We start from the raw sequence: 13624 nt of genomic DNA on the forward strand, positions 1-13624 counted from the left end.
CACAGATATTGATCTCCACCTTGTCTTTTGTTGCAAGTCAGATCAGAAATGAGGTTCTGGTGTCAGGGGTAGCCCTTAAACCCTAGATGTAGGGGCATCAGGGGTGTGAGTGCAGGTGACCAATGGCCTTCTAGCCCCAGCGGCCAATACGCCCCTGAGGTGACCACATCTGGGGGGTGGGTCACCTTTTCTACCCAGAACCCTCTATTACACCACATTTAAAAATGGCAGAAGCCTTCCTCAGCTATACAGACCAGCTAGCCCACCCAAGAGGGGTGGCTAGCCTACTGGGGGTATACACATCCTGATTATTATCTACAATTCCCACCTGCCTGGGTGAAAATGTGCCTGAGGGGATGGGGAGGCTGTTTTCTCCTTTGGGAGGCATCCTGGTTGCATATTACAGGTGGTGAAGTCTTTGAAGCTCCCCGTGTTGATGTGCCACTTCACTAGCCATCTTATCATTGAGAGAGGTGTGACCTCCTTCCCATCCAATCCATTGTTTCTGACTCTGGTAGGGTTCACACCTCCTTTTAGGGGGACAATTCCTGTCTTGGCAGCAACAGCTGTGACCTGGCAGCCAGAGCACAAGAAACACTCGGGCAGCCAGGTGGGCAACTCTAACGTAGCTACCTGGTGCCTGCCACATCATCCTCTGCACAAGATTTGTGTCACGGTGATTAGGAATGTTGTTTGATACCAATCATGATATATGTTGTGGTACCAAAATGGGGCTGCCAGCCTCGGGTTTGCCTGAGTGCCAGCCCATGTTATCCTATTGACCACCTATCACTTGCAGTAGCCTTTAATTCGAAAGGCTGCTTTAGGGACATATAAGCTTGCATTTACATGCCCACACCTTTAATCTAATACTCCCTGACTCCTGGGCCCAGGAAGCTTTCCTTAGGGGTGACTGGCATATATTAAAAATAGTGCATTGGCTTTGCCACACATGGTGAGGGCAAAGTTGAGTACAAGCAGTTTGCCCTGCTCCTGCAGTCTGCAATGGCAGGCCTGCTGTCAGTCATTTACTTGGGTCACTCAGGGTGGCACAAACTGTGCTTTAGGCCCTGGTGACCCCTTTAACACCCATGCCCTGGGTACCACTGGTACCATATACTAGGGATGTACAAGAGGGTTAAAGTCCTTGCCAATTGCTGTTACCAATTCACATGTTTCAGTTTAAGGGAGAGAGCAGTGGCACTGGGGCCTGGGTCGCAGGCGTCAGTGCACTGGAGTAAAAAAACAGCATCCAATAGTCCAAATGGGAGAAAAAAGTGGGGGAACATCTGCAAAAAGACCTGTTTTCTTACAAACCTCATATACAAAGCAGACCTAGTGGCTTTGTCAAAAATTCACCAATAACTATAATCAAAAGTATATTTTATAAATTAACGCATTGTAATGCTTAATAATGGTGATCGTTGAATCCAGCATAGAGTGTGTTGCACTAGTCTAGCTTGCTGGTGATAAGGGCTTGGGTGGAGGTTCAGCGAGTGTTGCCATGGAGCCATTTGTAGATCTTCTTGAGCATCTGGAGTGTGGAGAATTAGGAAACATAGGCTGCATTCACTTGGCTGGTCATGGTGAGTTGGTTGTCTATTACTATTCCAAGGTCCTTTGCATGGGTTGCCAAGAGGGGTGTGGGTCTAAATTTGGCAGGCCACCATGTGGAATCTCAGAGTGAGGTTTATTTGCCAAAGATTACTACTTCTGTCTTGTCTGTGTTGAGCTTGCAGCAGTTGGTTTTCATCTATCTGGTGACGTTGGTCATGTAGGGGAAGAAATTGGTCCAGGTGTTTGGTGTTCTGTCAGAGAGTCAGAGTATGAGAAGGTATTGTCAGTGAAGGATATGATTTTGATTCCATGGGTTTCGATGAGACTGGCAAGTGGGGTCATGTAGGCGTTCAACAGGGTGGGGATGAGTGAGGATCCTTGGGGGACTCTGCAGACGAGGTTGACAGCGCTCAATGTAAAGGGCCAGGTTGAACGATTGGGTGCATCAAGAAGGAGCAAATCCAGTGAAGTGTAGGTCCTTGGAGGATAGCTTTTTGCAGTCATTGTATGAGGATGGCCCAGGAGACTGTGCTGAAGACTGTGGAAAGGTCCAGTAGAATGAGGGCTGCATGAGATGTTACCTTTGTCCATGATCATCTGATTGTCATTCGTGGTGGTGGTGATGAGGGCGGTCTCGGCACTGTGAGTAGGCCTGAATATGGATTGAATAGTTTTGAGGTGGTTGTCATGTAGGTGGGTTGCTAGGCATTTGTTTATCATCTTTTCCATTACTTTTTCTAGGTAGGGTAGCAGGAAGATAATTCCACAGTTGGCTATCCTCTTCAGGTCTGCTGAGGGTTTTTTGTGGAAGGTTGAGTACTGTGGCATGTTTGCAAACATCTAGGTTGGTGGCAGTGACGATTGAGTCATTCAGAATCGGGGTGAGCACTGCACAGTTGGCAGTCCAGGACCCTACATAAAAACATGGTGAGGACAGGGCTCCAGCAATGGTCTGGATCTCAATGACTGCATAGTTGTTGCGGCTTATTGGTTTTGGTATTGGGTATTGGTTGAGATGGTCAAGAGTTCTATGAGGGTGGAAGGGTCTTGTTGGGGCTCGAACTTGTCATAGAAGCTGGTAATCTTATGGCTAAAACAGGGACAGCTGGGTGCATAGGTCCTGAGAGGGATGTATGCTAATGAAGCTTGCTGCCGGAGAGGTGAAGCCTTTTATAATGGTGAAGATGTATTTGGCACAGTTGGTGTTGCTTTCGATACGGTCAGTGAGCATGGAGAGTTTGGTTGCTCTAATTTGCTGATGGCAACATTTGAAAGCGGATTTGTAGGTGCTCTTGTTTGAGCCATCCTGACTTTGTCTCCATCTGTGTTCAAGTTGCTTGCAGTGATGTTAAGTGAGCCTGACTGATTTTAATTCCTGTGTGCTTATAGTTAGGTTCTCAGGACTTTGTTGACTTTGAGAGGAGCCAGGGTATCTGTGCAGGTGGTGATCCAGTCATTAACATTGGAGATGGATTCAGGGACATTGTTGTTGCGTCTAGGCTGGTGGTGTAGGAGTTCGGAAGACCAGGATGCTTCTGAGATCATGTACCAGTCCTGTAGTGAAGATTTGATTATAGTGTTTCTGCTGTGATGTGGGATGTGTATGCTGAAGTTCAATCAATCAATCAATCAGGGTTTTGTAGAGCGCACTACTCACCTGTGAGGGTCTCAAGGTGCTGGGGTGTGGGGGGCTGAGCATCTCCGTTAGGGCCATTCGAAGAGCCAGGTCCTGAGGTCCTTTCTGAATTGGTGCAGTGTTGAGCTTCGTCAGAGGTGAAGGGGGAGTTTGTTCCAGGTCCTGGCTGTGAGGTAGGAGAAGGATCTTCCACCTGCTCTGGTCCTGTGAAAACAAGGGACGGTGGCTAGGGCGAGGTTAGCTGAGCGGAGGTTTCTCTTGGGGACGCAGAAGGAGATTTGGTCATTGAGGTATTGGGGTGCGGGGTTGTGCAGGACTTTGTAAGCGTGTGTGAGCAGCTTGAAGGTTATTCTTCTTTCAACGGGTAGCCAGTGGAGGTTGTGGAGGTGTTGGGTGATGTGGTTGTGTCATGGGTTGCTGCGGCATTCTGGATGGTCTGGAGATTGCGGAGGAGTTTTTTGTTGATTCAGCTTAGAGAGTGTTGATGTAGTCCAGTCTGTTGGTGATGAGTGCGTGGATGATGGTTTTCCCTGAATTGGGGGGGGATCCACTTGAACATCTTGTGAAGTATGCGGAGGGTGTTGAAGCATGCAGAGGATACTGCATTGATCTGGCGATTCATGGTGAGTGAAGACTCGAGAATGATGCAGAGGTTGGGTGCGTGGTCCGTTGGGGTGGGTGGGTTTCCAAGGTCAGGGGGCCACCAGGTGTTGTCCCATGAGGAAGGGGTGGAGCCTAGGATGAGGAGTTCTGTTTTTTCAGAGTTGAGCTTCTGGCAGCTGTTGTTCATCCATGTCACAACATCTTTCATCCCTCTTGGAAGTTGCACCTGGTGTTGTCAGGTTTCTTGGTGAGGGAGAGGATGAGCTGGGTGTCGTTTGCTTAGGAGACGATGTTGAGCCTGTGGTTTCTGATGATGGTTGCGAGGGGGGCCATGTAGACGTTGAAGAGGGTGGGGCTGAGGGAGGATCCTTGAGGTACTCTGCATCTGATCTCTGTCGGTTCTGAGAGGAAGGGAGTGAGTCTTATTCTCTGTGTTATGCCTGAGCGGAAAGATCGTATCCAGCCAAAGGATTTTCCGTGAATGCTGGCGTCGTGGAGTCTGGTGGCTAGTATGCGGTTGGAGACGGTGTCAAAGGTTGCCAATAGGTCCCTGAGGATGGGGGCTGCTGTGTGGCATGGTCGAGGGGGGCATGGATGTCATTGGTGGCGGCGAGGATGGCGGTGATGATGGTGTGGTTGGACCAGGTGATTGGTGTGGGTTTTCTATTGTGATGTTGCTGAAGCTGGTAAAGATAGGGCCGAGTCTGCGTCTGGTGGCATGTGTGGCGTTGAGGATCCTCAACTCTAGCACCTTCATCCTCATCGGCGACCTTAACTACCACCTGTAGGATCTCACTGAACCCAACACGACCGACCTCCTCAAGGACCTGTCCAATCTCAGACTCACCCAGAGAGTGCAAGATGGGCGGGGCATGGAAGAGCGCAGATAGAGTTGCCTTTAAGGCACTGCAACTGCCATTAAGTGAATAAAATTTGGCAGGAAACCAGTCATGCAGATAGGTGATGGGAAATCCAATGATGTCATCACTTCCTGTGCAGATGAATTAAGGGAAATGAATCCTTTAGCTTGGCATCTTCATTTAAAGACAGTTTTGGTGTCGGTTTTACTTCCTGTGCAGATGGATGACAAGAAATCCAGTGATGTTACTTCCTGTGCAGGTGGATAATGGGAAATTCAGTAATGTCACTTCTTATGCAGATGGATCATTGCTACTTCTTTTAAAGTAAATTTGCTGGGGAACCAGTGGTCTCACGTCCTGTACAGATGGATGATGGGAAATCCAATGATGACACTTCCTGAGCAGGTGGATAATGAGAAATCCAGTAATGTCACTTCCTGTGCAGATGGATGATAGGAAGACATTTCACAAGGAGTACATATGCCCTCAAAGTAGTTATTTTTAGTGTCAGGGACAACTATGACAACGTGTGCTTTTTTTTAGACCAAAAATATATTTGTACTTTTAACCAAGGTTTTTTTTAGATTGGTGAGTGTCCAGCAGGTCCCACATCAATACATTTTACAAAACATATGACAAAACACAGTAAACATTGACCAAGACAAAAGGCTGGCAGTGAAGGCCAGACTTTTTGGTTTTGCCAGTGCTTGTTAACACTCATCTGTGTTAGTTCCCACCAAGCTGATACACAACAAGACTTCAATAGGATGGCCTGAAGGCCAGGTACATTTTTAAGATTAAAGTAACTTAACTTTTCCTATCAGGAATAAACTTTATACTCAGACCAATATAATACACATACCACAAAGGCTGCCCATTGATCCATCCCTTTTAAAAAGACCTAGACACTTCGAAGATTTTCAGAAATTGAACTATTCTTCTTTTAGACTTTCCTCACAAACAATTATAGAATAGGCATAATACGCTTCTATTTATTTTAATTGCTCTGCTTCGCACTCCTGATTTCTAGTGATATGTAGCCAATCCATGTTTATTATTCGTATACCATAAATTGGTTTAGACCTTATCTGCTATATCTCCTGACGTTTTGCATTACAAGTGCTGATTCATTCACACCCACACCTCAGTCCTGCTAAGGAAGAGTCACAGGTGCCACAAGGCGCCATTTCCCGTTAGTGTCAATAGCCGGAAGTAGAGTGCTGTGAAGGGCACCTACAGGAGGTTAGGCTTCTAGTCCTTCTCCTACCTCTACTATGCAAGTGGCTTCCTCACATGAGTGAACTCTGGAAGCAACTGCATCTGCAGGAATCAGTCTCATAACATTAATCTTGTTCCTTCAAGTCCTTTTCCTCCTCTAAAAAGAAACGGAATACACTTTTTTGAGGAGCCACTACCGAAATCTGTTATGGATATGATTTCCATTTCTTGGAAAAGATCAGTGTCCCTACTATGTTCACAGAAACAAAATATCCCTTTCTTGGCCCTTTTCACCTTGTTCCTCTTTCTGTTGCATACTACTTGGGTTGTCTTTTTCTCTCTCTAAGTAGGGATGCCAGCAGGAAAAGAGATGTGCTGTGTTATCCATAATGGGAATATATCTTATATTCAGCACGCCTTTCCAAGGACAGTTCGTACCCTTCCAGTGCTTAGTATCAGATGCTCGGCACCCCCAGTTCATTTTCAACATACATGGTGGCGCTGTTTGTATAATGTGAAGAGAAGAGTCAGGCCACAGTAGTGTCAGACTTCAAGATAGCTTAATTTACTGTTTTAGGATAATCTATTGGAATTAAAATGCATCAGTTAGTAAAGCAAAAACAGGGCTTTAAGTGGGCCGGGTCTCACCGGTGCTGAACATAATCAGTTTTTTAAAGGAGGCCTCGAAACAGGTCTATTCCGGGCTCTGTTTTGTGCCTTGGCACCGGCGGTCCGTTTTTTTCAGGACAACAGTGACAGCAGGCACATCGATGTGTGGGTGCTCACACTGCTAACTTCTCACTAGTGGAGAAGTTACGGCATGACGTCATGCCAGGTGAGGGTTGTAGTGGAAGGCAAATCCTTTCAAGAGAATCATTTTCTCTCTTTTTGAAACTCAGGAGCAGCAACACTGTTGTGGTGTCATCAGGGCTTGAAGTGGAAGCTTTTTCAATATTATGTACAAGCCATGGATGCTGCTTATTTATCTTATGCAACTAAACAACCATTGACAAAGCCAATAGTCCTGACTTGTTGTAGGTATATACGTGTGCTTGATTTGTAAAATATTAAGTGCCAGGGCTCTGACCAGAAGGCCACTGCAGCTTGCACCACCCATCGCCCCTGGCATTACTGCCAAAACAACTACTAACCATCTCTCTCGTCTGCAATTGCGAAAGTTCAGATTATTCCAGGTCCCCAAAGCTAAAGGAATGGCTGTGGAGGCAGGTATTAGCAATTTTAATGTATATTATATTCCTAAAAAAACGTTGTTCTGCTCATTTCTAAATTAGATGAGCAGCATCACCATGTGGTAGGCTGTTCTTAGTATGGTTTTGACAATTAGGTGCCAGTGCAGAGCACCGGAAACCAATTAAGTGCTGGTGCTGAAAACCGGAAGGCACCAGCTCAAATTAAGCACTGCTTGTTGTATCCTATATCTGGATGCAATTACAGAAACAGCAAAATACAAGTCGGGCGCCACACTATGCTTAGCGCAAATTTTTAGCTTATGTGTTTTAAGCCACACCCTTAATTACATTGGCCACGCCCTTTTGAGAAACCCCTTTGTTTTTTCATCCAACTTTAAGCCCTGAACAAATCGACAGTTGTTTATTAATTTATTATACATTAAAAACAACTAATAGCTGCTGCCCAGCCATTCTTAAGGCTTTGGGGACCTCGAACAGACCGAATTGTCACACCTCCAGTGGTGTGATGTTTAGTTGCTATGTAGGTATGCCATTGGCAACGCTGGCAGGGGTGGCACAAGCTTCTGTGTTCTCCTGAGGAGGGCCCTGGCACTTGTGTTTTTTACAAATTAAACACTGCACCCTTTATAGGGTGGCAGTGAAGAGCCCCTGCTAATCCACTGTTGCTGCTAGTCAACAACTCTAAAGAAAAAAAACAGCATCTGCATCTTTTATGAAGTCAGAAAAAACAACTTTTGCGTCTTTCTTAGTCAGAGCGTGGATGTGCCCCCAGTCACCCAGGGAAGCGGGATCAGACAGAATCCAGCAATAGGAAGCCAACAGCTTTGTTTTGCCTCTTGCCTGCCAAGAAGAGAGACTGTTTTTCTGGTGTGAATATTTTGTCGCACTTACATATATATGTGTACTACGTTGGCAGATGTCCTTGTCGCACCAGTTTGCCAGAGTTCAGATTAACGCTAATTAAGACTCGCAGAAACAATGAAAATATAAATAAATTAGAATGTCCAAGCACGTTTGACCATTGTAGTCTGCTAATGATAAGAAAAGGTAAAGATTGATCAAATAGATGCCCAGACAACAAAAAGTGCTCATACCTTTCAGAGGAGTCAGCGATTGGGGAACACAAACTGAAACAAGCATTTGCAAAGCCAACAGGTTTGTGATGGCTGCCAGCCATTTGGCGCTGTCAGTGCCTGTTTTTATTTGTCATATTTTTTGTAAAAATGTATGTTTGGGGGAGGTGATGAGCCCTTACAAAAATGTATACATTGGCTGAAAGCAAAAATATATATTATAATCTCTAAATGCATGTCCTCTTCCCAAGCAGTGATGGGAAGTAGTTGGTGTGGATGTGCTCGGATTAAAAGAGCTGAATTTGTTTTCCCTCCCGTCTCTTCCCTTATTTTCCCAAAATGAAAATAGCTTTCTACTATGACTTTTTGCCTATTCTATTTTGTTTATAAGATCTTCTATGTATTGTTATTCTTTAGGCCTTTATTGTATGTTATTGACTTTTTATGATTTAATAAAGCTTATTAAACTCAAAAAAAGAGCTGAATGCTGCCACTCACAGTTAAGTTAGCCAATGGCTGAAGAGGGCTGGCCTATTGTCCCCATGCTGTATAAATCCATTGGAAATAATGCACATGTAATACAGTGGACAGGATATATGACACGTTTATGAAGGAGTAACCCTTCCGCCCAACTCTAAATCTGGCCCATGGTGTTTTACTTTGAGAATCTCTATTCTTAGGCTATTAGCAAAAGAAAAGTAATACTTTACTCCAAAGTAGTACCCAAAGTATAAATACTGGAACAAAGCCAAAGTTGGTGAGCTGTTCAAAGAATAGAAAACAAAGACGAGTTAGAACGCCGCTTTCACTTTTCTTTGTATAGAATGATCCACTTGCATTCAGAATTTGCTTTCACAATTCTGCATCTGCTGATGCCACATAATGGCATAAAAGAGTTAATGCCGAAAATTCACTTTCTTATCTCGACATACAATCAGGAGCGTCCGGTCAGGAAGATTGGGGAGGGGGTGGGGGCTGAGCTTCAGATTTTCCAAACAATCAGGCTGGCAAATAATGTCAAAATACATCATACCGCAAGCAGTGCACATGAGAGGGGCTAAAGGGACAGTGGAAAGCAAGACAAATGTGGATTAGTAGGGGCACTAAGTGAGAGGAAACACAATATTTTGCAAAATAACCAGCATTTTTTAAGTCTTTCAAAGCAGAGAGGGAGTGTGTGTATGTTATTTTGTCTGTCGGATTTCACAAGAAATGTTTACATGCACACATCAAAATACCACACCAGCACCCCCCCCCTCTCTGTTTTTCTATTCTATGTGTATGTAACAATTCCTTGTGAATCCGACAGACACCTCGCCATACCCAAATGATAGAACATGTACCGGAAGGATGGAGCACCACATGGACAAGATAAGACTCAGGCCACAGAAGACTTCAAGATAGCTTAGTTTATTCTTTTAAAATAATCTTTTGAAATGAAAATGCATCAGTTAGTAAAGATTTATATAGTTTTCTGATGCAGCATTGGGGAAGACACAAAGATGCCAGTGAGACAGCTAAATGGGTAGAGCTTGTGGAGTGATTTGGCGGTAACGCGAGGGCCAGAGGCGACAATTGTAGCAGGTCCAACACTTCATAATTCCATAAGTTTCAAGGTTTATATAAAATGAAGACAACTGAGTTGAGTAACATAACTGCACTTATTTGTGGCATGTGCTGTATAGATATTATTCACATAATGAATGTACTTTATTGTAACATACACACGTTTTGTTTGCTTCCTCCCAATGCAGAAATATCTTCCTTTATCCATCCCTCTTGCTTGCATCTTGGAGTTTCTATTTTTTCATTGAACCCCATGAATGTAATTGACAATTTGTTAACTCACTTATTACCAAAATAGATATTGCTCTAAAAATATGCATTATTTGTTAAATTAAGAGCACATCATAGGATGTTTCATTTTAAGTTGCAGGATTTGTAAATCAAGCACTTGAATTAAAATTAAATGACCACGTCAGAATTTATAGTAAACTTGTGCTCAGTTTTCCATGCCTAACACTTGCTACCTGTGCTATCTGCAGGGCGACAAAGGGTTTCCAGGCCTAGGCGGCTTCAAAGGTCCGGCTGGATTTCCAGGGAAGATTGGCGCCCCTGGGCCAGCAGGACTCCCAGGGCCACAGGGAGATGCGGGCCCACAGGTATGAAGCACTCACTTAAGACCAGTGACACGATTTTCTCCCATACAAGCAAGGGAGTATTTTCATTGCTGGAGGGTTCCTCAAACACTGAGATAAAGGCCGTTTTTAGGCATTTTGTTTTCATTTTTGTGCCACTAAGGCGGTGACCCAGATGTGCGGCTTTACGTTGCCATATGAAGAACACCTGCCAGTGCAGCCTATCTCCACTGGGTTGTACATTGGTGAACAACATCAACTGACCACTTTTAAATGGTCTCTTTGGGATCTTGTTGCAATTTATATAGATTTATTTTAGGAAAACCGACTATTTAGCAAAAAAAGGGAAATTTGGCTGGATGAATACAAAATGAAACAGACATCATTAGCAATCTGTGACCACTTCCAAAATAGAACTGGAATCAACTGATTGTCTCTTCAGAAGTGTAGCAAATGGACAAAGCCGGATCTAATGGAAACCAATTGTAACTATTGAACTAAAGTATTCTAAAAAAAAAAGTACGCAGTGTTAGTGTATTAATATCTTTATTCAGCAAACTTGCTTTGGTTGATGGCTTTTAAGATCACATGGACCCTGTCCTAAAAGAGTTGTTGCTCAAATATAACAGAGCACTCCTATGTACGGAAAAGGAATACAATTACATTTTAGAGTTTTACAGTATGTAAATGGAAATTAGTTTGCAAAAAGTAGGGAGAGGTAATTTCTGCCATGCAACTGCATTTGACTCTTTGAAACAAGTCATCTGGAACTAGCATCAGGACTGCCAGCCCCTGCTCTGTTTCCTCCCCCTCATTTGTAGTGGGTTGTGGGGGTGAGAAGAATGGACTGTCTCACAGAGACAAGAGTCATAAAGATGCTCCTTTCGAAAATGTCTGAGTCCTTGATATTTTTTCCTATTGTAGTATTGCGATCAAAACATCTGCTGGGCTAGGATGATGAATCATTTCACCTGCATGGATTGGTGGCATATTTAATACACCTCAAACCTATCTAGTCTGCCGTTGACTCTGCCTGCTGCAATACAGCAGACTCTCCCATTCCAGGAACCTTTCGAATCCCAATTTAAACACAAAGAACTGAACCCGAATATGGATTGTTATTTTTTTGCTAATTGTGCATGCCCCACTAGTTAACACTGGGGGAGGAAGCACCCTGCCTGCCTGCATCAGTCCTCCCAAAGTATTCTGGCAGATACAGTCCTTAGTAGTGTTCATACCCAGATGGATCAAGTGTTTGCCACCCAGTTTTGGCACAAAAAGTGCTGGATATCCTTGGATATGTTTTTTATGCTATTTGCCACTGACCGGCAAGGCGCAATCCATTCTTTTCAGGGTGCTTGAAAAGCCACTTCCAGTGTACCAGTTCTGTACCACTACACGGGCACAGTTATTCCCCAGGGTTCATGAACCTTAGGATGTGTGAACTGTGGGGAGTAGATCGCAGTGCCTGCCTGCACCAGTTATCCCAGTACATTTTGGCAGGGCAATCCTTAATAGTGTTTATATTCACAATTATTCAAGTGTTTGTCATCCACTGCTGATAAAGGAAGTACTGGATACCGTTGGGCTTGTGTTCTGTGCTAATTGCTACTCGGGTTCGGATTGGGATGAAAAATTGGCCCGGGCACTCAAAAAAAAAGTGCCCGACAATGGCAGCTCGTAACCATTCATGCTGAAAAAGGTGGTTTCTTCTTATCCGTTTCTAGTCAGATTTGTTTTTTACATTTCATTGTTATTTAAAACTTTTGTGTTTCTTGTTTTTTTCTCTAATTCCATAGCACAGTATTTGAATGGAATTCATAACCTCAATCCGAGAAAACTGGCAGCAGGCACCTGGGGGTTTTGACCTGGTGTGGGGGAGAAAAGCCTTCTCCCCACACCGAAGACTTGTTAATTGCACTGCTCAAATACACACCTCTCTCAAAGGCTCACTGACACCGTCTATGGCCCTGGATGGAAGGAGGTGTACCACATGAAGACGTCCTCCTGACCTCCTATTGTCATTCTGCAGATAACAATTAATGGGCCTAATATGTTGCCTGCTCAGACTACCTTTCACCTGAAACTGCAGCTCTGTGGGGAAAATCAGCCTAGGTATATGGAGTTGCTTGATCCACAAACCAAATAAATCGACCCACAAGCTGGCCTCTTCGGGCACGGGCCGATTGCCCGCCCTGCCAATCTGACCCTGTTGCTACTCATCAGCAAGGAACACTCCATTTGTTTGGGGTTCCTAATATCCTGCTTTCAGTGTATCATTTTCTGAACTATTGCAAGCTCATTGGTGCATCCAAAGGTCCGTTAACCCAGAATCCTTTATCAAATTTAAACCGTGGGGGAAGGGGAGCCCACTGCCTGCACTAGTTCTCCAAATGCATTCTGGTAGAATGCACCCTAAATGTTCATATTCACAATTATTCCAGTGTGTGCTACACAGGCTGACTCATCGACAAGGCGACATCCGTGAGTTTGGAGGTGCTTGGCAAATTGCAAGATCATGTGATACTTTTTCTCACATAAAACCAAATTGTGAGTTTGTGCACCTCTGAAATTGAGAAAAAGTGCTGATAGACCATTATCGCTTCAATATGAGTGCTGAAATTTAGATTGGTACACTCGTTCTTCCACCGCAAGATCGCCGACATCCACAACAGCTTCGGCGCCCCACCCACGCACCCAACCGTCGAACCAACGCCCCCCACCGCCACCCATCGCACCTGGACCACGGTGACCACCGAAGACACAGCCCGCACGATGAACACCATCCACTCCGGATCACCGACCGACCCCTGCCCACACCACGTCTTCAACAAGGCCGACTCCACCATCGCACCCCAACTCCGGAACATCATCAACGCCTCCTTCAACACCGCCACCTTCCCGGAGAGCTGGAAGCACGCCGAGATCAGCGCCCTCCTGAAGAAACCTACAGCGGACCCCACCAATCTCAAAAACTTCCACCCCATCTCGCTCCTCCCTTTTCCTGCTAAAGTCATCGAGACGATCGTCAACAGACAGCTGACCGCCTTCCTCGAGACGAACGGATCCCTCGACCCCTCGCAGTCCGGCTTCAGAGCCAACCACAGCACCGAGACCGCCCTCATCGCAGCCACCGACGACATCCGGACACTGCTCGACAAGGGGGAAACAGTGGCCCTCATCCTCCTGGACCTCTCCGCTGCGTTCGACACGGTCTGCCACCGCACCCTAGTCCAGCGCCTCAGCAACATCGGTATCCAAGAGAAGGCACTGGAGTGGATCATCTCGTTCCTCGCCGGAAGAACACAAAGAGTCCGCCTCCCCCCGT

The 13624-nt window shown here is 45.1% G+C and overlaps 1 protein-coding gene across 1 annotated transcript in view; it reads left to right on the forward strand.

Annotated features, from left to right (window-relative positions):
- LOC144763327 (uncharacterized) overlaps positions 1-13624 on the forward strand; it is a 1153250-nt gene that overhangs the window by 1011098 nt on the left and 128528 nt on the right. Inside the window, exon 85 of the mRNA XM_078648815.1 lies at positions 10204-10320. Within this exon, the coding sequence (XP_078504941.1) occupies positions 10204-10320 (117 nt within the window). The remainder of the gene's footprint in view (positions 1-10203; positions 10321-13624) is intronic.

The sequence above is a fragment of the Lissotriton helveticus genome, chromosome 1_1 (assembly GCF_964261635.1).
Source record: "Lissotriton helveticus chromosome 1_1, aLisHel1.1, whole genome shotgun sequence".
NCBI classification, from domain to species: domain Eukaryota; kingdom Metazoa; phylum Chordata; class Amphibia; order Caudata; family Salamandridae; genus Lissotriton; species Lissotriton helveticus.